The 27,702-nt window shown below is 38.8% G+C and overlaps 2 protein-coding genes across 3 annotated transcripts in view; both read right to left on the bottom strand.

Moving 5' to 3' along the window:
• The window catches only part of hs6st1a (heparan sulfate 6-O-sulfotransferase 1a), a 226,416-nt gene that overhangs the window by 141,782 nt on the left and 56,932 nt on the right, over positions 1 to 27,702 (bottom strand). The window contains exon 1 of one of the 2 annotated variants that reach the window (XM_073917263.1): positions 20,898 to 20,938. The exons of the other annotated variant lie outside the window; for it this stretch is intronic. Within the exon in view, the coding sequence (XP_073773364.1) occupies positions 20,898 to 20,923 (26 nt within the window). The 5' untranslated portion in view covers positions 20,924 to 20,938. Of the gene's footprint in view, positions 1 to 20,897; positions 20,939 to 27,702 lie in introns of those variants that run through there. 2 annotated transcript variants of the gene reach the window in all.
• LOC141375020 (uncharacterized) lies at positions 21,344 to 26,066 on the bottom strand. The gene is made up of 2 exons (XM_073928861.1): positions 25,953 to 26,066; positions 21,344 to 25,776 (listed from the first exon to the last, which is right to left on the bottom strand). The coding sequence occupies exon 2, from the start codon at positions 25,711 to 25,713 to the stop codon at positions 21,649 to 21,651; it is 4,065 nt and encodes a 1,354-aa protein (XP_073784962.1). The 5' UTR covers positions 25,714 to 25,776; positions 25,953 to 26,066; the 3' UTR covers positions 21,344 to 21,648.

The following is a 27,702-nucleotide window of genomic DNA, read 5'->3' on the forward strand; positions in this document are numbered from 1 at the left end:
TTCTCGATCCTCGAAGGCCATCCTTATTTTCGATCCCAGCTTTAAAGAAAACTACAATTTCAAGATTATTTAGAACCAGCCAAAATGGCTAATGGGTGTGGTTATTTAACCCACCACAGTTTACATCTACCCGCATTTGGAGAGTTAGCAAGTGTAATGTCAAGTCCTGGTCATAACTATAATGAAGAAAAAACAGATACGCTTGAGAAATCTGTGCTTTTTTTGTATGCATCTTGTGAAATCTTGTCTTGTTTTGGTTTCATTATATATCTTTTATCTGTGATGCATCTTTATTTCTGTTAAATTGATCATTTGAAAAAGCACCGAGACACATCTTTTTTTTTTTTTTTTTAAATGCCTTGGTTGGTTTGTGTGGTGTGCACAAAGTTAAAGACAGCAGCGTTCACACTTAATGCAATGAATCACACTAATAGAGCAATCTCAATTGTTTTCATTGAACCAAACCTGCCACATGTGAACATACTGTACCCTTTATTATCTGGAATACATTTAATTTACTTATTTTATTTTTTTATAAAATGTTCAAATTAATAAACAAGTTCTATTTGAAATGTTCTCTTTTCAAGATGGTACTTTCAGAAGCACTTAAATGACTATATTTATTAACAACACTCTTCTAATTGTTACATTATATGTATAAGTAATGTCATTTATTTAGCTCTCAGCCCTTTTTAATTATACATCCATGCCCTGTGAGAACTCCAATGACTTTCTTGTTTAAATCCTTTAAAGTCATGCCAATAATGATTTATTGACTCTGAGAGAGAGAGAGAGAGAGAGAGATAAAGAGGTAATATATTGATATATTATGATATATTGTTTTATTTAATTATTAGTATATATTTATTTTTTTACTATTATTACTATTTACTGTGTTTACAATGTTTTTTAATTATATTATTGTATGTTCTTTGTCATTGTAAACTTTATAAATGCTTTAGCAATACATATGTAACATGTGCCATGCCAATAAAGCAATTCTTGAACGGAATTAAATTGAACTGAACTGAATTGAATTGAAATTAACTGAATTGAATTAAATTGAACGGAACAGAATGGAATTAAAATGGAATTGAACTGGATTGAATTGAACTGAATTGAACTGAACTGAAAGAGAGAGCAGTATTAAAAAATATGGCACCAAATGGAACCAATACTCTAGAAAAGCGCATTAGCTTTTATGGCCAACAACGTAAAACCAATATAATAATACATAATAATACATTAGATTTTACCTATGCAAACTGGCTTTGATACTCTAAGACAGTGTTTCTCAACCACGTTCCTGTCGAACCACAAGCTCTGCACATTTTCTAGGCCTCTTTACCAAAACACTCCTGAATCAGATCATCAACTCATTAGCAGAGACAGAACGACCTGTAATGGGTGTGGCAGACAAAGGAGATATTTAAAACAAGAAGTTCTGGTGGCCCTCCAGGAACGTGGTTGAGAAGCACTGCTATAAGCGATCACACACAGTATAACTTTAGTAGTACAACTTTTGCCACCCTTACAAATATTAACATGAATAAGCATGAGGCTGTTTAATATGCAAATCTAATAATACGCAGCAGCCGAATACATTATCTCAATCTGTTCACGGTAAATCTGTCATAATGTTTCAACACCTGTTATGAACCAAGCAAAAAAAAAAAGAAAACTATTGTAGAGATCTCAAAGGTGATGTCACTTAGCAACTTAATTTTCCACATGGATGTTTCCTGGCTTCATAGCCAGACATGCTTGCAGGCGATATCTGAGTGAATATGACAATAATATTAGCTATTTTATGACGAGGAAAACTCTTTCAGTCCCATTACCGTATCGTTCGCTCTAACCTGTCATTAATGTGGGAGTGCGGCTGGGTAATAATTAGGCTGATTTCCTTCATTCAATCACACTCCGTTTTGCTAAAACAGCGGGGGGCCTAGGGTGGGCCGAACGGTCCCCTAGCTGCTCCCCACAGCTGTAATTTGGAGCTGTTTGCATGTAAATGGACGTGTGTTTGCAAGGTGTGAAATCAAGCCGGTTGGTTTGCCCCTCCTGCCAAATGCAATTACATGGACCCACGGTTCAGTCGAGACGTAGCTTCTCGCTAATCGGCGGCTCGGACTAATTGTACCGAGCTGTTAGGGAACCCAAGATGAAGGAAGAAAAAACGAGCAGGATCCTCCGAGCTAAAGGCAGTCAGTTAGAAATGCAATTACAGCAGAGGAGAGGACGGCCGGGCCGACAGTAGAGGTTACAATGACTGAGGCACTTGGTGTGTGATAGCCCATTACCAGTACGCATGATAGTTTCAATCAGCGCATAATAGCCATGCATTCTGACCAAACGACACTTTTTCCCGAGCAACATATAAATCACAATTATTTCATTATGTAATAGTAGATGTTTTTGCCAGGGCCCGATGTTGTGGGGGCCCTAGAGAGCGTGAAATGGACTTTCCCTTTCTGTCTGTTGCCTTTCACGTCACAGCTTGTGTGCTGACAGGATTGTCTTTAGAGGAGAGCGGGAGACTGTGTGCTTTCGTATGGTGCAAACAGCTATTGGGCAATTTCCTGGGGATAGAGCGATGAGAATAACTGAGTAGGAGTATGGATGGACAGGTGGATGAGAATCACTGGAGAGATAGATGGGCAGGTATACTGATTATAAAAACTATGGACGGACAGACGGATGGATGGCAAGTACTTGATGGATTAATGAATTGATGTATGGTGAATACTGGATGGATGATAAGTACTAGATGGATGGATGTACAGATGGATGGATGAGAAATACTGGATGGATGGATGGTGCTAAATACTGGATGGATGGATGAACGGATGAAAAATACTGTATGGATGGGTGAATGGATGGATGGATGGATGGATGGAAAATACTGGATGGATGGTTGGATGGATGGATGGATGAGAAATACTGGAGGGGTGGATAGAGGGATGGATGGATGGATGGATGGATGGATGGATGGATGGATGGATGGATGGATGGAAGGATGGATGGATGGATGGAGGTACTGACAGAGGGACGGATGGTTGAATGGGCATACTGGATGGATGGATTGATGGACGGATGAAAAATACTGGATTGATGGATGAGAAATACTGGATGGATGGATGGAAGGATGGATGGATGGATGGATGGATGGATGGATGGATGGAAAAACTGGATAGATGGATAGATAAATTGATGAATGAGAAATACTGGATTAATGGATGGATGGATAAAAATACTGGATGGAAAAATGAATGGATGAATGGATGAGAAATACTGGATAGAAGGACGGATGAGAAATATTGTATGGATGGATGGATGGATGGATGGATGAATAGATAGATGGATAGATGAGAAATACTGGATAGAAGGATGGATGGGAAATACTGGATGGATGGATGGATGGATGGATGGATGGATGGATGGATGGATGGATGGATGGATGGATGGATGGATGGATGGATGGATGGATGGATGGATGGATGGATGGGAAAACTGGATAGATTGATTGATGGATGGATGGATGGATGGATGGATGGGAAAACTGGATAGATTGATTGATGGATGGATGGATGGATGGATGGATAGATGGATGGATGGATGGATGGATGGATGGATGGATGGGAAAACTGGATGGATGGATAGATGGATGGATGGATAGATAGATGGATGGATGAGATACTGGATAGAAGGATGGATGGAAAATACTGGATGGATGGATGGATGGATGGGAAAACTAACTAGATAATTGGAAAACACATAGATTTATAAATGAAAGAGCCACACTCACTCTGAAAAACACTATGAATATATTGAACTAATTCCAACATCCAGCACTCAAAATAAAAATTTAAATGATACCTTTTAAACACAACCTTAAACAAATCTGAATAGGACTTTAATATTAAATCAACCCTAAACCTTCTTGAGTTTAATCAGTAAAGTCACTTGGTCGACCCAAATAAAACCCTATGAATAAAAAAGTTCCCGTCCTACATTATTGCTCTCTTATGAATCTGTTATGAAACCTGCTGTAAATATGAATGCTGCTTCACACTGGAGTACATGCAAAACAGAGCATCAATGCATGCATGAACCAAGTGCTCCACAGAACAATATGAAAAAGATCTATGGGACCCGGAGGGCCAAGAGCCTCCTACATGAGCAGAAAAGCACTGACTGACTCTTCACACACACACTGAAAGAGAAGTACTGAGGCATTTTGGAACTACAAGGAGTCCACGGAGTTAAGAAAACAAACAGCACTGCGCAAGTCAAAGCATGTTCAGGCATGCGAGCTCCAAACAACACGGCACAAAGAGGTGAAAATGACCCCAGAGACCCGTCAGAAGCAGCGGGCCTCTCTACGCCTCCTGCCTTTTGTCCCTCGACTCAGATTTTCAGGTTATAGAACATTAAAGAAGAGGAATTCCTGAAAAAAAGCGCAAACATTTTGACAGAGGAAAGTCAAGTGCTTTAGAGAGCTCTTTAGAGGAACATTCTTCTGATCTGAACCTGAGATCTAAGAGGTAAAGTCTTGCCCGTATGCCATTTTCTTTGGCCTGCAGGCATGAGGATGCAACAGTTACGCATGCTGGAGTTTGCTTTAAACAAGGCAACAGGCAGATTGTGCAATGGGGCAAGCTTTGTTTTGTGGGTAACTCAGATGAATCTTCTGAGTTTTTGATAATGGTGGGCCTTAGGATTTCCCCAATCTTGAGTCAAGAAAGTTCAGGCAAGATTTCTAGATAAATCTTGATCCCCCCCAACCCCCCCAACAAGTGAGAAATTAAAAATCAGGAAAGTGTCACTTAATTTTAAGTTTTATATTTATGCTGATTATTTTATTTTATTTTCAATTTATTATTGTATTTTATTAATACATTTTTTTGCATTTAATATTTTTTATTTGTATTTTATTTATTTATTTATTTTCTTTTATTAATAAAATTTATTAATTAAAAAAACGATTTTTTACATTTGTTTACATTTTAATTTATTTTATCAATTGATTTATTTAATTTGCTTTTTATTTTTTATTTGAATATAATTTAATTTAATTTTTACATTTTTAATTAATTTTACTATTTTAATTTATTTAATTAAATATTTCAAATTTAATTTTCCTTTATTTATTAATTTATTTATTCAATTTTATTTATATTTTTTTTTCATTTAATTCAATATTTTTTATTTCATTTTGAGATGCATTATATTATTTAATTTGTTTTAAAATATAAAAATATTTTTTTATATTTTATAATATTTTTTACATTTTTTACACACAAGAATCAGAAATGTAATTTTAGCATACTTAAAGCAATCTTAATAGCAGAAAATGAGCAAATTTTCTGAGCAAAAATAGAGTTTTCTATCAAATCAACACAAAACAAAACATTTGAATCATTGACATTAATAAAATAATAACAAATTATTGAAAAACATTAACATTATTAAACCATTATATTGTAATGTATGTCATATTATATTATATTATATTATATTATATTATATTATATTATATTATATTATATTATATTATATTTTGTTATATTATGTTTAAAAACATTAACATATAATTAAAAAAATCTAATAAATTTAATTGTACAAAATGTATTACAAACACTTTTTTTTACAATAATAATATAAATAAATCAACACAAAACAAATGACAGTTGCTTAATCTCTGTCAAATGTTGTTTACTTGGATCTGTGAAAAATCTGTGACCTGTAATTTGGACGTTCTTTACAGGATAACAGTTCACGCAATTCTAACAGGATTGAGGACAGATTATGAGGCTGCGGAGGCTAACTGTGAGTCCGTCAATCTAACGTTTGACCACAAATAACCTCAGATTACACCTACTGCCCTCTCCTTCCTGCTCATCACCCATCACAACACCCAATTACACCCAGTTATAAAAAAAACAGCCAGATAAGTGAATTAAAAAAACAGTGCTGAATGTGTAAATATAGCACATCTCTGTTAGCGGTTAGCGACAGTCAGCACTCTGTGTAGTTGCTGTTTGTGATTAGCAAGGGATTTTTTTTATGCGTTGCTAATTTGTGCTATCACAGTGATGCTAAATCGTACTGTCTGTAGCAGCACAAACTGAGAGGAAGCAGAATGGAGAGAGTTTTAGATGATCCAAGCACTCAATGTGCAAACAGATTGCGGGGACAGTTAAATAACTTCCCCCATTTGTTATTTGATCCATTGGCTAAGGCTATTAACAAGAATCAATGACAAGATAATAACTCAAACACTACCTTATCAGCATACTTCCCCAGTCGATTGATTACATTAAGAAAAGTATTTCATTTAATATTACAAGTTTTGTAAAATGTTGCTTAAATAAAGCATTATTTATGTAATTATGCGCTGATTTGCATACATTTCTAGCGCAAACATTTCAACATTGGATGAAGCCAGATTTTAAAAAAGTATTCCTTTTTGACATACAAAACTCTTACGTTTGTACTAATTAATTTTCCACATTTCATTTATAAAATAAGACATTGGGAAAGGTACATACACTCACCGGCCACTTTATTAGGTACACCTGTAAAATTGCTCATTTAGCCAATCACACGGCAACAACTAAATGCATTTAGGCATGCAGACATAGTCAAGACGATCTGTTGAAGTTCAAACTGAGCATCAGAATGGGGAAGAAAGGTGATTTAAGTGACTTTGAACGTGGCATGGTTGTTGGTGCCAGACGGGCTGGTCTAAGTGTTTTAGAAACTGCTGATCTACAGGGATTTTCACGCACAACCATCTCTGGGGTTTACAGAGAATTGTCCGAAAAAGATCAAATATCCAGTGAGTGACAGTTCTTTGGGCGCAAATGCCTTGCCAATGAGGTCAGAGGAAAGGCCAGACTGGTTCGAGCTGATAGAAAGACAACAGTAATTTAAATAACCACTTGTTACAACCGAGGTATGCAGAAGAGCATCGCTGAACACACAGCATGTCGAACCTTTAGGCGGATAGGCTACAGGAGCAGAAGACTTATGAAACTGAGGCTACAGGCTCACCAAAATTGGACAATAGAAGATTGGAAAAGCGTTGCCTGGTCTAATGAGTCTCAATTTCTGCTGCGACATTCGCATAGAAGGGTCAGAATTTGGCATCAACAACATGAAAGCATGGATCCATCCTGCCTTGTATGAATGGTTTAGTCTGGTGGTGGTGGTGTAATGTTGTGCAACTGGATGATGCTATCATTTTTATATGGACGAAAATCTCTGAGAATTCTTACAAGTATCTTGTTGAATCTATGCCACAAAGAATTAGGTTCTGAAGGCAAAAGAGGGTCCAACCTGGTAATAGAAATGTATACCTAATAAAGTGGTCGGTGAGGGTAGTGTATATACCTCAGTAAAAACCTTTAATTGATGCTGAAGTGAGACGTATGGGGTAAAGTAGGAAAAATAACCGGGCAGAAGTTGCTAAATACTTATTTTGAGCTGCTCAGTCATCATTATAAAATTAAATAAGCACAGTATGATCAATATATGATCAATAGAAAGACAACATGGGCATACTGAGATTCTTCAGAGAAACGTAAAATCCATGATGTGGAAAAAACAGGCACAAAATGTTTAGTTGAATAAATAATTATGCTTTTTGATAATAAAATGATTCATTATTTTAATCATTGTTTATTTTTTGTTTTGTTTTTTAAAGCTGGTTGATATTGACAAATCAAAAATATTATTTTATGATATCAATAAATAGTTCATTAATTAAAAACACGTTCTTAAAAATGTATACTTTTTTTTCCAAATGATAATATCATCAGTGTTTAAAGATTAACTAAGATGTTGGAAAATGCAATATGTATAAATAAATGCAATGAAACATAGAATGTGATAGAATGAACATTTACAATGAAACATCCAATTGCCTCGAGTAATGTTAATGAATAAGATAAATAAACTGATATCTTTTTCTATGTAATAATTGTGTTTAGCTACATGGAGTGTTATGCATTTCTGAGTGCATTAAACAAATTTAGATATTATAAGGACCTAAACACATCTGTCAACACTTCAAAGAAAATAACATTAAGCATTAAAAAAATGAGTCACTCTACTTATGGACCACATTCTAATCCAACCAATTAACTATTAATCCATTTAACAAAGCTGAAATTATAATTACTTTCAAACAACAGCAATGGGTTACTTACAAGAGGGGGTGGTTCATGATGCTTTTTCATCTCGCCACCACGCAAAACGCTGATAAAATATGCACTTTCAGAATTAGTTTTGCACTAAAACAAGTCGTTAGCACCATAAGCATGTGCAGAAAACAACGGATGCATACACAAGAGTGGACATGTAAAGGGCAGCGGGCTGTCTGTCTGGGAAACATTGAGGGGCTCATTAAAATAGGGAAAAGACCAAACTTATTTTTAAATCCTTTTGTTGCTTTCCAGAAAGCCTTCCCCCCAGCGGAGGACCTTCAGAACGAGCGCCAGCTCTCAGACGGGCCGCAAGACGGCAGATGGAGAGAAAGAGAGAGCAAGTTGAAGATAAAAAGAAAAAATATGAGATGAGAGACTGAGAGAATAGGACAAAAGCGCACAGATGGAGCATAATACAGGAAATACAGAATGGAACAAGTGAAAGTGAGTTTAAAAAAATAAAAAAAACATAGAAAGATGAATCAAAGGCAGAACAAGAGTGTCGGCTAGTTTGTTCAAGGGAGATGTTTCACATTCAATAAAAAACAAAAATGAAATCACTTTCACTTCAATTCTTTCTTCTATGACACCTGTGGTTAAGGTTGGGGAAGCAACTGTGTAAACCAGCAGAGGCGAGAGGAAGTTACTTTAAATGAGGTTAAATGAGGTTGTAAACATGATAAGAGGCACACAAAAAGACGAGAAGAAAATAGAAAAGGTGATAAGTAGCAGAACAAGAAAAAAAGAAAAAGAAAAGGTTAGCAAAGATGAGACACTAGAACAGAGGGAAGGAAATAAAAACGGAGCAAATTGAGACAAGAAAAGGAATGGAAAAACTAGTCATAAATGAGTCTCATCTGGTAAAATGAGAAAAATAAACTTGATACAAACTTAAAATACGAAAAGAGAACTGGTAAAAAAAAAGTAAGGAAAACTATTGATGTATCAATTCATGATTCAATATGATTAACTGTATATACACAATACTACAGGTTTAGCTCATTTTGAGATGGTTTTGTGTTTTCATCTTTTGAGGGAAAATTATTCTAGTAATTTGTGCCGAAAATATTGAAATAGTTTGTCATTTGTGTCCTGTTTCTTGTTACATTTATTTGCTTGGTTAGGATGTTTGTTATCATTTACTCTAACACCATTCTGTAGGTTAAAAGAACCTTTAAAATAACCAAAATAATGCTTGCTGGCAAATAATTTTGCATAGATTACCATAAATAGATTACCGATTTATCCATTTCCATTTATGTATGGTTTGTTAGGATTTGGTAATATTTGGCGATACACATATTTGAAATCTGTGTATTTTAAGACATGTTACTAATCAAAACAACATGAAAGCATGGATCCATCTTGCTTTGTACCAACGGTTCAGGTTGGTGGCGGTGGTGTAATGGTGGTGGAGGATGTACTCTTGTCACACTTTGGGCCCGTTAGTACAAACTAAGCATCGTGTCAACACCACAGCCTACCTGAGTATTGTTACTGACCATGTCCATCCCTTTACGACCACAGTGTACACATCTTCTGATGGCTACTTCCAGCAGGATAATGCGCCATGTCATAAACCGTGAAACATCTCAGACTGGTTTCTGTAAGTTCACTGTACTCAAATGGCCTCCACAGTCACCAGATCTCAATCCAATAGAGCATTTTTGGGATGTGGTGGAACGGGGGATTTGCATCATGGATGTGCAGCAACTGCATGATGCTATCATGTCAATATGGACCAAAATCTCTAAGGAATATTTCCAGTACCTTGTTAAACCTATGCCACGAAGGAATGCAGTTCTGAAGGCAACCCTGTACTAGTAAGGTGTACCTAATAAAGTGACCAGTTAGTATATAACAAGCGTTTTTTTACTGTTTTAATTGCATGCATACACATTAATATGCCTATGGAGAGTACCTGTGAACCACCAATGTGTGTGTATGTGTGTGTGCAACAACCAGAAGACATCTTCAGAGTCCCTACACCAGCTGGCACAATGCATCAGGGCAAACTCAGCAGTAAATCCAGCACTTTCCGCAAAAAAAAAAAAAAAAAAAAAAAAAAAAAAACACAATAAAGCCAGCACCAATACACCTATTACACACACATGCCTCACTAGAGACTCAGCCCAGTTATAGCAAATTACAGCACAATTGAGTCTACAAAATGTCTAAAAAACTGACAATCATCTTGGTTATCAAATGTTTCTTGATGTCCCCCCACCGCATCAACAACAGGCAGGTGTTCTCCTCCACAGGACACGACCCACCCGGAGGGCGTATTTAAGCTGAGATAAGACACAAGAAAAACTCAAGACTCTGACCGGGCCTCCAGCAATGCTGCAATTTTAGCAGCCAAAACTTGCCCAAAGTTCTGATGTTTATCTCACAGGAGAGACGCTTTTACTTCTACACCACATTATATTGTTTCTAGCGAGGTGTCTTCCATTATAAAATTTGCTCTTTGAAGCAGACAATTTAATTATTGTAAGTATTTTCAATGAATTTGACAGCTTTCTCCTTTTGTTTTGAAAGCACAGAAGTATAAATGACACCTACTCAACCAGTCACCACATATTATCATTTCTTTTGCAAGTCATTTTATAAAGATGATGAGAAACGACACACTTCACATGCGAGTGAAGAAAACACTAAACATGAACATCGCTTTGTGATTTTCAGGAGTGACACTGAATTCAATTAAATTGCAGTGAGAGAAAGAACAATTGTGAGCGTTTTCTATTCAGCTTCATTTCCTTTGTTATTATGAATATAATCCTTTTCAAATTCCAAAAAATGTGAACAAGACAATGAAGGGAAGTGAAGTGAAGATTGTTGAGTGTGTACAGGTGATGCTTATGTGCTATTTCTGAACGTTCACAAACACACACATCTTATGCCGGAGATTGCAGATGGAGAGGTCATTTCCTCCAAACGCTAAGCCAGTCTTTTCTGTTTAGATAGTGCTTTTCCACATGCCCAATCACAACATGAAAGCTCATACATTCATTTGATTAATAAAAACACAAAAGCAGCATTCAGGGAAAAGACAAAAATAAAATCACATGTGGAATTTAAACAAATTGCCAAACAACTAAACCATCAGCCAACATCGATTATACATCAACAGCAACATATTTTCATTTTATACTACACTATTGAGTAATTGATTCTTATAGGCTGAATCTTGTCTCCCGATGCCTATTTCTGGTTTACAAATTCCCACGACATCCTATGTCAACCGAATTGTGCCAAAATTGGGCAATAAAAATGTGTAATCACAATCTATGAACAGCAACCCAAATTTGGACAGTGTTGCAAACAAGCAAAGCCAAATGTGAACAGTGCAGAAACAAAATGGATTGAATATTAAATAAAGACGCAAGTATTATATTAACTCATAATTAACTAGTATTTGTAAACCTTCATAAATAAATTCATTCATTCATTCATTCATTTTCTTGTCAGCTTAGTCCCTTTATTAATCCAGGGTCGCCACAGCGGAATGAACCGCCAACTTATCCAGCAAGTTTTTACGCAGCGCAGGCCCTTCCAGCCCATCTCTGGGAAACATACACACACACACACACACACACACACACACTCATAAAATATGGACAATTTAGCCTACCCAATTCACCTGTACCGCATGAACACCGGAGCACCCAGAGGAAACCCACGCGAAGGCTGGGAGAACATGCAAATTCGAGGTTCGAACCAGCGACCCAGCGACCTTCTTGCTGTGAGGCGACAACAATACCTACTGCGCCACTGCCTCACCATAAATAAATTCACTGTTATAATTTTTTAACACAGCACTGATAGATGTTTAGATATTCTTATTAGTGACCCTGGGACACAAATATAGTCTTATTTTGCACAAGTATATTGTTTGCAATAGTCAAAAGTACACAGTATGACACAAAATTATAATTTATTTATGCCAAAAATCATTATAGAATTAAATAAAACGCATTTCCTACTGTAAATATCAAAACACATTTTTGATTACTAATATGCTTAAGAGGTTAATTTGCACAATTTAAAGTCACTTTAAAAGTTTATAAAGTCAACAAAATGCCAAAATACATCTTGATTTCAAGTAAGTAACTTTGAATCTGAAAAGTTTTACATGACATTAAGCCTGTCACAATAATCAATATATGAAGAGATCAGATACAAAAAGTGCCATCTGGAATTTTAAACTACAATTAATTTTCTTCTACTTTTCTCAGCCTCTTATGATTATGTTCTCAGTTACTTCATATTTAAAACAATGAAAATAACCTATTCTTTGCCCTAAAAGTGACATTACTGGATCAAGACAAATAGGAGCCTGATTTAGCCTACCTAATTCACCTGTACCGCATGTCTTTGAACTGTGGGGGAAACCGGAGCACCAGGAGGAAATCCACACAAACACAGGGAGAACATGCAAATTCTACACAGAATTGGCAACTGACCCAGCCGAGGCTCAAACCAGTGACCTTCTTGCTGTGAGGTGACAGCACTACCTACCGCTCCACTGCGTCTTCCTGCATCTGAACTCTTCATATCGAATTATCTTACAACACATGGAAATGACCTCCATTATTTTTAGGGAAGCAATATATATCGCCCAAAAATACATAAAAAACTAATTATCAACAGTTTAGCTGATTGTGCAACATCTCTATCTCTATCGGAGGTGTTAGTGTCAGTATGGTTAAAAATACTATAATATTTACTTTAAATGACTATACTATATTTTCATGTGTGTGCCTGACAACTAAAACTAGATCTGGTAGCAGATATCGCAGACTCTGTTACTTTTTACCTTGCACTTTTTGTTACATTTATTAAGGATATGTGTTTTCATATTCTGATTCCAATGCCTCATTAAATTGCTATAATGACTATAATTAAATGAAATATTCCTAAGAATAAAATAGTATGTGTTCTTTGGAAGAGTGTACTTGCATTGTGATGATATTATATTGTCATTCTTGCATTAAGAGTGGCATAAAATGGTCTTAAAATAAGAAATATATTTTGGTGCAATATATCCTACAAAAATAGATTGCATGACAGGCCTTTATGACATCTCTCCATAGCAAAGTAGTAATGTCACTTTCAAGGATGTACAATCCTGGGAAATAATGCAATATGCGTTATTATAGTATTATGTGATGTTAAATATTTTTGTGTTACGATAATGATATTTCGTGAGCTATAACATTTCCCAGAGAAATGCTATTTTTAAAAGCTGATTTATCATTTATTATGTAATGATCACACTAAAATAAATAATTAATGCATATCTGATTGGTCAGATTTGAAAATAAAAAAATGACATAAATCTGACACATAAAATAACTTTCATTTATAGTTTGCATAAAATATAATGATAACAAGTAAATTGTGCATTCCTCGTGACTATACTTAAAACTATTGTTAAGCTAATGCATTTATATTAAAAGTATTGCTACTGCCAAAAATGTAATGTAATGTAATGTATTTTTATTTAGAGTCATGTCAGTAACCAAGGCTATTTTCATAGAAAAAAAGTTTCAATAATAAATATACAATTAAAAACAACAAACAAATAAATACATAAATTAAATAAGACATTTAGTGTTAGTGCATGATAAAAATTTAAAAATAAATAAAAATTCCTGGTGTGATTTTGTTAAAAATGCCTTTAAGAGAGTTCTCTTCATAAAAAGCTTTCTGGAATCATTAAAAGCAGGACAATCCAGTAAAATGTGCTATTGCCTAAAAAAGCTACTATAGTACCACAGAGTCAGGTAATTCAAACACTCTCTCACCCACCAATAACTGCATTAGTCTGTATATCAGTGGCTCGTGTCTCAGTTACTAGCTCTAAAGTGAGGTTTTCAATTGGCAATCCATCTATCTATAGCTCAAAGCTATAGCGAAGAGATGTGCAAACAAGGAAACACAAGGTTTGACCCCTCAATCCTTCCACCCTCTCTTAACTCACTAAGCAAACCCCTTGCTCCTCCTCCTCCTCTTCCCTTTTTTTCCCTGTGAGAGTCAAATGGAGTTCTTGAGTGCTGGACAAGCAGCTCTCCAATCAATTAGACAGAGTGAAGAGCGCTGAAGAGCATCAAAAGGCCAGTGTGTCAATGAACTCTTCACCTCCATGACACTCACGCAGACACTCCTTTTAATCTAATTCACAACCCTTCAGAGAGAGGAGGAAAAAGCCAGGATGGTGCATTCTCCACTCTTTAGTTGGTGCACACCAAAAAAAAAGTATGAAAACATATATATTGTAAACATTTCTAGAATAAATATACATAAAGCGTTTTCTTTAGCATCAAAAGGTGTTTTTGAAATCATATTTTGTGTTCATCCATCAAAGTTCATTAGAACCCATAGTCAAAAACTGTGAGTGACTTTATTTCCATTAAGAGTCACACGTGTGTCGGCGCAATAGCCTAGTGGTTAGTGCGCTGACATATGGTGTAGTAGCACTTCAGGGTGTTCCGAGTTTGAATCTTGGCTCAAGGACATTTCCCGTCCCTACCCCCTCTTTCTCTCCCACTTCGCTTCCTGTCTGAAGTACTGTTTTATTCACTTAATAAAGGCATAAATAAATAAGTCACATGTGGCATTTATGAGTTAATTTAGCCACTAACTAATAATATAATAGTAATTAAAACAGACTAAGCTGACAGCAGCATTGCAGGGGCTTATAGTGTTTTTAATTTAGTCTTTTGAAAAATAAGCAATGAGTGTTAATTGCGTTAAATATATTTAATAGAAATCCTGAAAAATAGTGAGTGAATGAAATTACCTACCTTAAAAAAAATATTAATAATAGTAAAATAAAATATGTCAGGTTTAGACTACTCACTTTTTAATTTGTTATTTGTTTTATATGTTATTTGTTGAGTCCCGGTGTCAGATTATAAATCTCAAATTCTTGTGAAAAAAACAAACATGTCAGACGTTGTTCCTGATCAATCGTCACCAACGCATATGTTTTCAATGAGATTAGAACTAGTGATTGACTTCTTGAAAACTAAGGGAAATATTGTATGGGCAGGAGTATTTCTGCCTTAACTCCACAAATCTTTCCTTCATAGTAAAAATGTGAATGACTCACATGTGATTTGGTGGCAAGATACGTTAACACTGCATAAATCTGGGTAGCACTGTCGTCTCACAGCAAGAAGGTCGCTGATTCGAGCAATGGCAGCTTTTTTCACCGCAGGGGAAAGTTTGCTTTGAAAAACATGTCTGAAAAATGAGCAATGAGTGTTAACTGCATTAAATATATTTAATGGAAATCCTAAAAAAAATAGTGAGTGAATAAAATAAAAAAAAAACTTAAAAATAAAATAAAATGTCAGGTTTACACCACACATTTTTTTTTTTTTTTTTTTTTTTTTTGCTATTAGTCACTGCAGATTTTAAATCTCAAATTATTGTGCCAAGGACAAGAAACATGTCAGACATAGTTGTTCCTGAACAATCATCACCAAGACATGTGATGTCTATAAGATTAGAACTAGTGATTGGAACTGGAACTACCAGAATTTTAGAGTTTTTAGAATGGCCAAAGCAAACATTCTGAGCATTCATATAAGACTGCATATTTACATTCAAAACTTCTATCAAGATTTTAGAATTAAAACCTGTTAGCCAGCACTCACTTTTTTAGTTTTAGGATTTGTACCTAACTTTAAATACTTAAAACAGTTCTTGTCTCCAGTTAGCTATAAACATAAGGTATCATTAGAAAGAAGATACTTTGGTTCATCTGGAAATTGTTTATGCTCAAAATATAAAAAGTTATACATTATGAAGTATTGAGAAAAATAGTATTTTGTTTAATATTTGTTTTTCATACAAACACAGGAAAACATTAATTTAATGACCTAGAAAAAAACATGCCTTGAAAGCCAAGTGTTTCATGAGTTTAGATTTCAAATTTGATGAAGATAGCACGCAAAATAAGACTTCTGTGAAAACTTTTCTGAGACTATATCGGTGTCCTTTCCCTCACAGTCAAAAATGACCTTCCCAAACTAAAACAGTAACAGTTGCTGAATAATTTGGTCTACATTCACAGTTCATGTATCTAAACTTTTTTTTTTTTGTTATTTCATAAACAAATATATAAAATTAGTCCTGGGACAACACAGAATAATATATAATAGATCAAAAGCCACATATCACGTATATGTTTTGAATGTGTTGGCAATATCATGCAAAATTACATTTCTGAGACAATGTCTTGTGTTTTTATCCATATCCTTGTATGTGGAGAAGCAGTCTGATGACCATACGTATACTGAAGGTTTTTTTAACAACTATGTTAGTCTTTTCACCTTCCACTTCATTTTTAATTGTAAAATAATAGACAGAAATGTATAGTATGAGTGATGTATTTTGGCACAAGAAGTACATTGTGTGAAATGAGTCCAGTGCATATGCAACCAAAAAAATCTTATAGGATTTGCTATTGGAAAGTAATGCTAGCAGAAAGTTGTAGGCAACAGAGAATCAGTCATTTTCAAAGTAGCGGACAAAAATACTCTGAATTTTTTTTGTGTTTTGTCATTTTAATTAAATAACAATGTTGAAATGAAATACACACACATTTAGGAAAAAGTCAGGGTACTAGCTATATGGGTTTTATTTGTATTGTAACAAAGTTATTTCAAAATGATTGCCTTTGTAGTTAAATGGACTGTATTAAAATCAGACTAACATTCTCTAGTCTCATTCAATCGATAAATGAAAAAAAGCAGACCCAACAAACAGATCTTTAATCAGGTCTTTGATTTCTGACACCACCGCAGCATACATCTCCACATTTCCAGAGATCCGAGTTTAACCAACTCTAATACCATTAAGAAACATGAGGCGCTTATTATCTTCCCACGGCAACCGCAGCAAGTTATATCACAGCACTTGAAGGACTTCTATATTATCAGCTAATTAAACATGTCTTTTTATAAATGTTTTAATTGTTATGCTTGTAAAACAAAAGACTACACCTGCAACGGATTAAACTGCGCTCTTTTGGGAGCGTCCTTGACTCTTCCTGCTGCCTAAATGAAGCAAGGAACTTCTTTTACTTAACCACACACTTCAAGTAAACCAAACAGCGGCCATCGCTAATGAAGCATTCATCGCCATAATGCGATATGACCATACAGGTACACAAAAGGTTTGCCGCGCTACCTTGAAGATAAACACAGGCAGGCCGTCACAAAGACAAGTAATCAATCAAGAGCTCGGCTCCTCATTATAAAGTTATGTCTCCAAGCAACGCTCCTCAGCTCTGGTTTAAGAGAGCTCTTAAATTGGCGTCGAGGCCTCTGGCTTCTTTTAAATCAGAGTTAGCTGGTTCCCTTATAAGTCACCTCATCTGGGGTCAACAATGATCCATAATGGGTCACTGTGAAAGGTTAAAATCAACTAATGAGGAGCCAGAAAGGCTGCCATGGAACCATTGCGAGGTGTATTAATGGTGCTAATGAGGACTTTGTTCAGGCGAGTTTTCCTCTCGGCACTTCCCTGTTGAGTCCATACAGTCTGACCCTTCCCATTGAACCAGAGAAACCATGGAGCTGCAACAGTAAATCCACAAATAGATCATTTGAAGTTCAAGCTGCAGACACAAGGTCTAAAACGCTGTTTGTCTGCACCTTCAATAGCCATCACATGTATCAGCTCAACTCTCCTTATTGGCATGTGGGATCTTTTTAGCCGTTGCAAATTGTCAAAGAAGGCTCTTGTCATAAGTTAAATTACCCTGCTGCACAAAACGTCACGACTCAATCGATACCTTCAACACAAGAGACGATTTATACGCTGCATTTAAGTGAATCACAACCTTGAAAGATGATTTCTATTCAAACAAAATGTGTTTTATTTTTCTGAATCAATGCGAGGTATATTTTCTTTTTTCTGCTGTCTTCCTAAAGGTCACACTCGTTTTATTCCTTCAATTGCTTGTAAGAATTCGAAGAATAGGGAGAAAGAAGTCATTGACTAGTATTAGATGAAATCTAGAGCTGGGTAATATAGTTGAAAAAAGCAATGTTCATAAAGATCTGTTTTATGTCATTTTATTACCCCTTTTAAACAAAGACCACGGTTTTTAAATACCCACTTTAACAACTTTAAAACAGCAAATTGTTTTAATTTAACAGTCAAAATTTGGATAAAGGATGTGAAAAACAGAACTATTTTACTTTCTTTATTCTGCTGAATATAAAATAAGTAGTTGAAAGCTAGAAAGCTGTAACCATTGATTTCTATAGTATGTGTAAGTCAACGGTTGCAGGTTTTCAGCTTTCTTCAAAATATGTTATTTTCTGTTCAACAGAATAAAGAAGGTTATAAAGGTTTAAATTTGTAAATTTTGAGTGAACTATACTTATTTTTTATATTTTTATTGTAAAGTTAAAATTATGAATATTTTATTCTATTTGAGAGTCGGGTTTAATAATTAAAATTTTAACAAACAAAAAGCATAAACAATTGCTTATTATTAATATTAATACAAAGTCAAACGGTTAGGGTCAGTAGGATAAGCTTATCCTGCTCACCAAGGCAGCATTTATTGAATCAAAAATGCAGTACACATTGTAAAATTGTGAAATGTTATTGCACTATAAAATAACTGTTCAAAATTATTTTATAATTTAATTTAATAATTTATTCCAGTGATTTAATGCGGATTTTTCAGCTTCATTACTCCAGTTTTCAGAGTCACATGATCCTTCAGAAATCACTCTAATATTCATTCATTCATTTTATTTTCGGTTTAGTCCCTTTATTATTATTATAATAATTGTAATAAATAAATATTTAATAAATAAGTATTTACCTTTTATGTATTTAATAAATGCTGCCTTGAGGAACAGAACAACAACAACAACAACAACAACAACAACAACAACAACAATAATAATAATAATAATAATAATAATAATAATAATAATAATAATAATAATAATAATATATTAGAGCTTGAACAACTTTTATAACTTTGGAAGTTGACTTTTATGTTATCAAAGTTAGTCAATGTCGACGAGTCGCTGGTGATGTCATCAATAAAACACAAGGCGCAAATGTTTTGCAACATGTCACAATTTGTGATTTACTTGCAGGACATTTTGTTTAACAGCTCAAAACACGTTGCAAAAACAATGCAGCATTACTAATGACTAATTTTAGTGAAAAACAAAAGCATTGTCAACACTTTCATTTAGTTTTTTTGTAAAGTAAGGCTGTCCCCCCTCCCGTCTCCCCCGACGGCCCGCACTCACACCACAATCGGGACTGGGCACGATTACGTCATCGATGCTGCGCTGTTCAGTGATAAGCGCTGTCACTCAGCAGCACAGTGGAAATTTCTTTAGTTATATCATTTCAGTCGGTTTAATAAGCAGTGACATGCAGTCAAATATTTCGCCAAACAGTCATTAGGGATGCGGGGACACGCAGTCAGATATTTCGCCGAACAGATCCACCACTTTTGGCGCATTTAAACAATCATAAAGTCCTCGTGCTGCAAGAATGAGGAGGTCTGCTGAAGGCGCACAGCTGTCGCGCAGTGAGGAGTTTGCATCTTTAATAAGCTACGGCAGTTTGCGTTCACTGAACAGTAAGATTGATTAATAAATCCATATGAAACAGTCCCTTAAAAGTCACGTCTCGATTTCAGTTTCGGGCTCCAAAGTGAACCGCGCTCAGGCCCACCTCTTCCAACCAGGGCAGGGCCGGCCAAGTGAACCGTGCTTGAGCCCTATTCAGCGCACTCACACTACTCAAACGATCTGGGAAACGGGCCTGGGCACTGTACGGATGGCATGGTGTGAGTAGGCCCTAAATATATGAAGTCATTTTTTTCTATTTGAGTCATTGTAAAACAATACAATTTTAACAACCAAAAAGCATAAACAATTACTTAAGAAGGACCAATATCAAATCCTTTGTCCGATGTGTAGAGGCATTCTCTTTTAAGGAAATGAAGACTGAGCTCCATTTGGCCAAATATTATGTGGAAAATTCCAAATCTATGCAAAGGGAACATACACTAAACAATGGCTGACAGCATGTGAAACAGTGTCATAAAACACTATGCTTGTAGATTCATACAGATCTGCCAGCAAGCAGCTCATAATGCTGTTGACACACACAGTGTTGCAGACACACAAACACGCACACACAAGCACACTACTCTACAGGTGCAAATGAATGACAAGAAAAGCGTGTGTCTGTCAGCATTCATGTTTTGGTGTGCATTAACCTGTCAGGTACTCTGCAGAGAGTTTGAGGTAAAAGAACTAAATCTGCATCCCGCACTCGGAAAGAGAGAAAAATATTCACAGACACACAATTTGCCAATTTTTAGGTAATAAATCGATTCAGAGTTCACTGCAAAACCCAACAGTCAACTTTCAAATGAAATAAGTGTAGTTAACTCCATATTAACTGAAAGGGCACCATGCCTGTAGCCAGGGGTGGTTCGAATGACCCGCCCTTCATGGATGAAAGGTCCAGAATTTGTTCTTTTTATTATTTTACGTAATTTTTTAAAATAAATATTTTATAATGAAGTGTAATTTTAAATGAATATGGCCAGTAATTCGAATCCCATGAAGCCTCAAAGCCACATTACTGTTACGCTAGTCACGGGACATAACCTACCGAGCGGCAATGTTTGCATCTTTCATGCAACATCCTCATCCATACTGATTGACGCTATGAGTCAAAACGAGAAAGAGAGATGGAAGAGAAAGCAGGCATCAGCGTCATTGTCACAAAATATCGAACATATATAAAAGACTGCCAAACAGGGTAAGGCTAACGTTACTTGCTTCCCAACAGATGAGAATCTGTCGCTACCATGAGGTTGTACCTGGCCGAATTAGCTGGAATGTCCTGTATATTGGGCATTATTGATTTTTCCTGTGACCTCCCATTCTCTATTTTTGCCATTAATGTTTTTAAAATGGTTGTCCGATGAAGGCTTTACTATCCTCAGCTGTCACTTTACAACAAAAGGTACTGAGATAAGTGTAGCGAGGCAGAGGGAAAACACAAACACCGTAGATGAAGTTACAAACAATGCCCCGGAGGGTGTTTTTATTTACAAGTGATAAAGGGGTGAATGAGTGCTCTTCTTAGAGGTGCGTGCTCAGGTGCTCCGGGGAGAAGGTGAAGACTGGTGAGAGGGATGGTGTTGGATCGGTCACGAGCTGGATTCGGCTGTGGGAGAGACAGAGAGAGACAAGCGTTAGCGCAGGGAGTCATCTGAAATGAAGCTCACTTCCTTCTGTGTGGGGCTGGCTTATATCTCTCCCTGGCTGATGAGGTCCAGCTGTGAGCGATCCGAGGTTGATGAGAGATCCAGCTGGTGTGGATTTGTGCCCAGGGCGACGTGGTATTACATGGCTCGCTACATTCCCCCCCCCCTTAGCGTCGTCCTGGTCCTGGGTGTCCTGCGAAGGAAGAGCAGTGTATTGAGAGGGGGGGTAGAATGTTTCGACAGACCTGCCCATCCTGACCAGAGCCGTGAGAGTCCGTCTGCGTTTCCGTGGGAGGCCCCGGCTCGATGTTGTACGTCGAAGTTGAAATCCTGGAGCGACAGGAACCACCTGGTGACCCGAGCGTTGTTGTTCTTCGCTGTCGCCATCCATTGTAGCGGGGCGTGGTCGGTCACCAGAGTGAATTTCCTGCCAAGGAGATAGTACCTTAGCTCCAGGATTGCCCACTTGATCGCCAGGGCCTCCTTCTCCACCGTTGCGTAGCGGGTCTCTGCGGGGGTCAGCTTCCGACTCACGTACATTATGGGATGTTCTTCATCGCCGTGGACCTGGGAGAGGACCGCGCCCAGGCCCGAGTCGGAAGCATCCGTCTGTAGAATGAAGGGGCAGCCGAAGTCAGGTGCGTGCAGTACCGGTGAGGACGTGAGGGACTTCTTTAGGGCTCGGAACGCATCGTCGGCTTCCTTGGTCCATCTTATCCTCTCCGGCTGCCCCTTTCTGGTCAGGTCTGTCAAAGGGCTGGCTATGGATGAGAAGTTAGGTATGAAACATCTATAGTAGCCCGCTAACCCCAGAAATGCACGTACCTGGGTCTTTGTGGTGGGTTGTGGAGTTTCCTGTAGTGCCTTGACCTTGTTTTGCTGTGGCTGTATGAGACCTCGTCCAATGTGGAACCCGAGGTATCTGGCTTCGGCTAGACCCAGGTGGCATTTCTTGGGATTAGCTGTGAGCCCAGCCCGTCGAAGATCTAAGAGCACCCTCCGTAACCGGGATAGGTGTTCTTCCCATGACTCTGAGTGGACGATGAGGTCGTCCAGGTAGGCTGCTGCATATGGCTGGTGGGGCCTCAGCAGGATGTCCATCATTCTTTGGAATGTGGCTGGGGCCCCGTGGAGCCCGAAGGGAAGAACCCGGTATTGCCAGTGCCCACCGGGTGTGGAGAAGGCGGTTTTCTCCTTGGCGTCTTCACTGAGTGGTAACTGCCAGTAGCCTTTGGTGAGGTCGATGGTGGAGATAAATCGGGCTCCACCCAGCCTATCCAGCAGCTCGTCCACCCGAGGCATGGGGTATCCGTCGAACTTGGAGATCTCATTGAGTTTCCTGAAGTCGTTGCAGAAACGGAGGGTGCCATCGGGTTTGGGGACCATCACTATTGGGCTGGACCACGGGCTACGGGATGGTTCGATGATGCCTAACCTTCTCATCTTCTGGATCTCCTCGTCGATAGCCAGCCTGCGAGCCTCTGGAACTCGATAAGGCCTTTGCCGGACGATGGTGCCAGGAGGAGTGATAATGTTGTGTTGGATGATGGAGGTTCGGCCCGGTTTCTCCGAGAACACATCCTTGAACTGACCAACCAAGGCTTGCAGCTCCGCCTTCTGATTTGGTGAGAGTTGCTCACCAATGTGGACAACGGGAAGAGTTTCTTCAGCGAAGGCGACAAGATGACCTGGAGCTGCAACCCACTTCTTCATAAGATTTATGTGGTAGAGTTGTTCTTCCCGTCTTCGTCCCGGCTGACGGACTCGATAATTTACCGGCCCTACCCTTTCTACCACGGTGTATGGTCCCTTCCAGGATGCGAGGAACTTCGACGTTGTGGTAGGTATGAGTATCATCACCTTGTCCCCTGGGTGGAACTCTCTGGGTTGGGCGGGCCGGTTATACAATCTCTGCTGGGCGCGCTGGGCTTCGGTCAGGTGTTGTTTGACGATGGGCATGATTTTGTCGATGCGTTCTCTCATGTCCCGTACGTGTTCAATCACCGACCGCTGGGGGGCTGGTTCCTGTTCCCAGGCTTGACGAGCCACATCCAATAGGCCTCGGGGTTGGCGGCCAAACAGCAGTTCGAAGGGGGTAAATCCTGTGGAGGCCTGGGGGACTTCCCTGATACCGAATAACACGTACGGGATCATGAGGTCCCAGTCGCGCCCGTCCTCTGCCACCACCCGTCGGAGCATCTGCTTCAGAGTCTTGTTAAAGCGCTCGACAAGGCCGTCCGTCTGTGGATGATATACAGAGGTTTTTAGCTGTTTTACCTTGAGTAGGTGACAGAGGTCTGCCATCAACCGGGACATGAAGGGGGTGCCCTGGTCGGTCAGTATCTCCGTTGGGATTCCCACTCGACTGCATAGCAGAAACAGCTCCTTCGCGATGGCCGATGATGTGGCTTTCCTCAGGGGAATCGCTTCAGGGTATCTGGTGGCATAATCGAGGATAACAAGGATGTGCTCATGTCCCCGGGCCGACTTCGGCAAAGGCCCTACCAAGTCCATACCAATTCGGGTGAAGGGCACATCGATGATGGGTAGTGGTATTAGAGGGCTGGGGGGTGGTCGTTGGGGAGACGTTCTCTGGCAGATGTCACATGCCTGGCAATACCTCTTTACTTCCCCGTCTAGCCCCGGCCAATGGAAACGGTCGCGGATCCTTTTCACCGTGTTGGCCGCTCCCAGATGTCCAGCCATCGGGTGGGTATGTGCCAGTTCTAAGACCGTCTCCCTCTTGGTCCTCGGGACGACCAATAGTGTCTTCTTTTCCCCCCGCCTCTCTGCGACACAGTACAGCAGACCATTTTCCACAATAAAATGTGGGAGGGGGTGAGGGCTGGGAAGTCGCTCATTACCTTCAATGATCCGTACTTGCGGCCAGCAGTGTTTGAGCGTTTCATCTTCCCTCTGTGCTCTGCCAAAATCGCCTCCTGCGGTTATCTGTTGAAACAGATCGAAGTATAAATTAGCAGAAATTGATGACTCACCCCCTCTGTCGCTCTCGGTGGTCATCAGCGCTGGTTTGCGGTCCCGATGAGCCCGTGACTTGTTCTTCTTCTTTGAACGAGCCGATAGAGCGTGGTGGTGAGTGAGAAGTTCATCGAACCCCGGCCAGTCTCTGCCCAGTAGGAGGGGCACAGGAAGATCTGGAACAACCCCGACTTCGATGCGCCAGCTGCCTGGTTTCGCCGCGATGGTCACTCTTCGGGCGGGTACGTGGCGGGTATCACCGTGTACACACGTGATTGGAATAAGACTTTTACTTTCCTGGCGGTATTTCAAAGTCTTCGGGTGAACCAGAGTGATGGCGCTTCCTGTGTCCAAGGTGGCCGTTTGTGTTTTACCCTCTAGCTGGACTTTATGGGTGGGAGCTTCGGGAGGGATATTGCGGTGTACCGCGCACCCTGCTGTCCAGGCCGGGGTCGAGTGCGTCGTCGGCTCGGTGGGCATCGGCTCGTCCATCGGGCTGGGGACCGCTGGTCTGCCGCCTGGTCGCGCTGTGCCCTCCACCGGTCGCCAAGGTGCACTTACCCTCCGGGGTGGCAGAGCCGCTCTCTCCCCATTATCTCGGGCGACGTGAGCTTCCGCCAGCTCGATCGCCTCCACCAGGGTGGCCAGTGACTCAGGATTTCGCATGCTGGTGAGTGTTCGCAAACGTCGGGGTAACGCACGCATCATCTTCTCGATGATCACCTTCTCAGCGACCTGGACCGCCGAGGGATCTCCTCCCAATAACCATAGCCTTCCCAGGCGAGAAAGTTGAGCTGCTTGAGTTCTCACTGGTTGTTTCTCGTCGTAAGACCACTGGGAAAAATGTTGGGCTGCGCTGATTGTGGATAGCCCCATTCTGGCTAATATTTCCTTTTTTAACGCTTTGTAATCTTCATTTTTAGGTGTCTCTAGTGAAAAATATGCTCGTTGCGCTTCTCCTGTGAGAAACGGAGCCAACATTCTCGCCCAGTTTTCTTTTGGCCAGCCTTCTCTCTCGGCAATAACCTCAAAGGTATGTAAATAAGCGTCAATATCATCCAGGTCGCTGAGTTTAGTGAGATGATGATGCGCACTCACTTCGGGAGTCGGATGGTGTCTGGCCGCCTGGCGGAGCTGCTGTTCCAGTCGATCCTGTCTGGCTGTAAGCTGCTCAGAGATGGAATTCTGTTTCCTGGAGATCTCCGCTAGGTGGAGCAGTACCTCTTCCACCGACATGGCGACGGGATGTTGACAGCCGAGTAAGAGGAAGCGTGGGAGAGAGAGAGAGCGGATGCCTGTCTGTAACAAACACAGAGAAAAATTCAGCGGTTATTTTCTACTTAATGGTGAGTGTTTCTTCTGAATTTTTCCCTCTGCAATGCCCGCATTCTCCACCAGTTGTAGCGAGGCAGAGGGAAAACACAAACACCGTAGATGAAGTTACAAACAATGCCCCGGAGGGTGTTTTTATTTACAAGTGATAAAGGGGTGAATGAGTGCTCTTCTTAGAGGTGCGTGCTCAGGTGCTCCGGGGAGAAGGTGAAGACTGGTGAGAGGGATGGTGTTGGATCGGTCACGAGCTGGATTCGGCTGTGGGAGAGACAGAGAGAGACAAGCGTTAGCGCAGGGAGTCATCTGAAATGAAGCTCACTTCCTTCTGTGTGGGGCTGGCTTATATCTCTCCCTGGCTGATGAGGTCCAGCTGTGAGCGATCCGAGGTTGATGAGAGATCCAGCTGGTGTGGATTTGTGCCCAGGGCGACGTGGTATTACATGGCTCGCTACAATAAGTCATCTTTAGCGACTGTATTGTTTTAAATAGAGAAAACATGCTACTGTTCAACTTTAATTGTCAATCTTGAACCTTGTTGTTTTTGCAACAAAAAAATGACCAATAAAAAGGTGTGAAGCACCAAAACCAGACTATATTTAAATTAATTTGAATACTAATTTGGGTTTTGTTGTTATTTTCAAATGTACTTTTTTTTACAAGAAAGGCTAGAAATTTGTGAAGCTCTACATTATTATTATTATTGATATTATTGATATTATTATTATTATTATTATTATTATTATTATTATTATTATTATTATTATTATTATTATTATTATTATTATTAAATTTTATGTGCTGGACAGTTTGTTATTTGCCTAAAAAATTACAATAGGTTACTGTTTTTAATTTAGAACTTTAATAGATTCCTATTTGTTTTCTAATTCTATATTTATATACCATTAGTATGATATGTTGTGTTTTAAATTTAAACATTTAAACATTTCTTTATTCTAAATCTTTAAAAAATGTGGTTATGATGACCATCCGACAAGCTAATTCAGCTAAAAACAGTGCTTAAAATGTCAATAAAATGCAGTATTTAAATCTAATAATTTAATAGAATAAATGAGGCAAATAACTGCAAAAAGGTCCACATTTTGAGAGAAAAAACAACCACCCCTTTCTCCAGGCTGGCTACGGGCCTGGGCACTGACAACAATGCATTTAGGAAACACTTGTTTTTAACATAATTATACTTATAAATAAGAATCTTATACAATTTTAATTGAAAAGAAAGAAAGAAAGAAAGAAAGAAAGAAAGAAAGAAAGAAAGAAAATGTCCAGATTAATACTTTGGCTTTTATTTGACTTCCAAAAACAGTTCTGCTTATGTTATCCCCCATTAAATCATACCAAAGATCATACAGGAAGAGGCTTCATATTTGGGATTTGTTTTGTTTTAATCAGCCTCCTTTCATCAAGCCCAGAGAAACACCCAAAAGACTCTGTCATGAAAGCTTCTCATGTCTAATCATTACCAAAAAATCTTTCAGCGTGAAGTCAATGCCTGTTGAGACGCTAAAAAAACACATCCTTTCATGGAAGAAAAAGAAAGCCGCGCAGAGAAAAGGAAACAAGCGAAGAGGGATGTGAGGCCTGACTCTGTCCCATCTTTTCTAGTAGATAAAAGTGCCGAAAAACTCCCTATCACTCTCAGCGCATTGAATCTTTCATCAATCTGCAGCACGCATTGAAACATGCATAGTATTTTACCAGATATTTATTCCCTCCTCTTGACAATACGTTCTTATCCCTGTTCACCCACTTTAATTGAAATTGAAAGTGTGTGACAATAGCATGAGCTTGCTCTACCCTTGAGAGTGACAGAGATGATAACGGAGCGCCGGGACGAGGATTGCTTGTATTAATATTTAAGCATCGTGGGTTGAC

The sequence above is a fragment of the Danio rerio genome, chromosome 2 (genome assembly GCF_049306965.1).
Source record: "Danio rerio strain Tuebingen ecotype United States chromosome 2, GRCz12tu, whole genome shotgun sequence".
NCBI classification, from domain to species: Eukaryota; Metazoa; Chordata; class Actinopteri; order Cypriniformes; family Danionidae; genus Danio; species Danio rerio.

What these genes read in the sequence shown, in the direction of transcription:
- LOC141375020 (XM_073928861.1), bottom strand. Translation starts at nt 25,713, where the DNA reads ATGTCGGTGGAAGAGGTACTGCTCCACCTAGCGGAGATCTCCAGGAAA.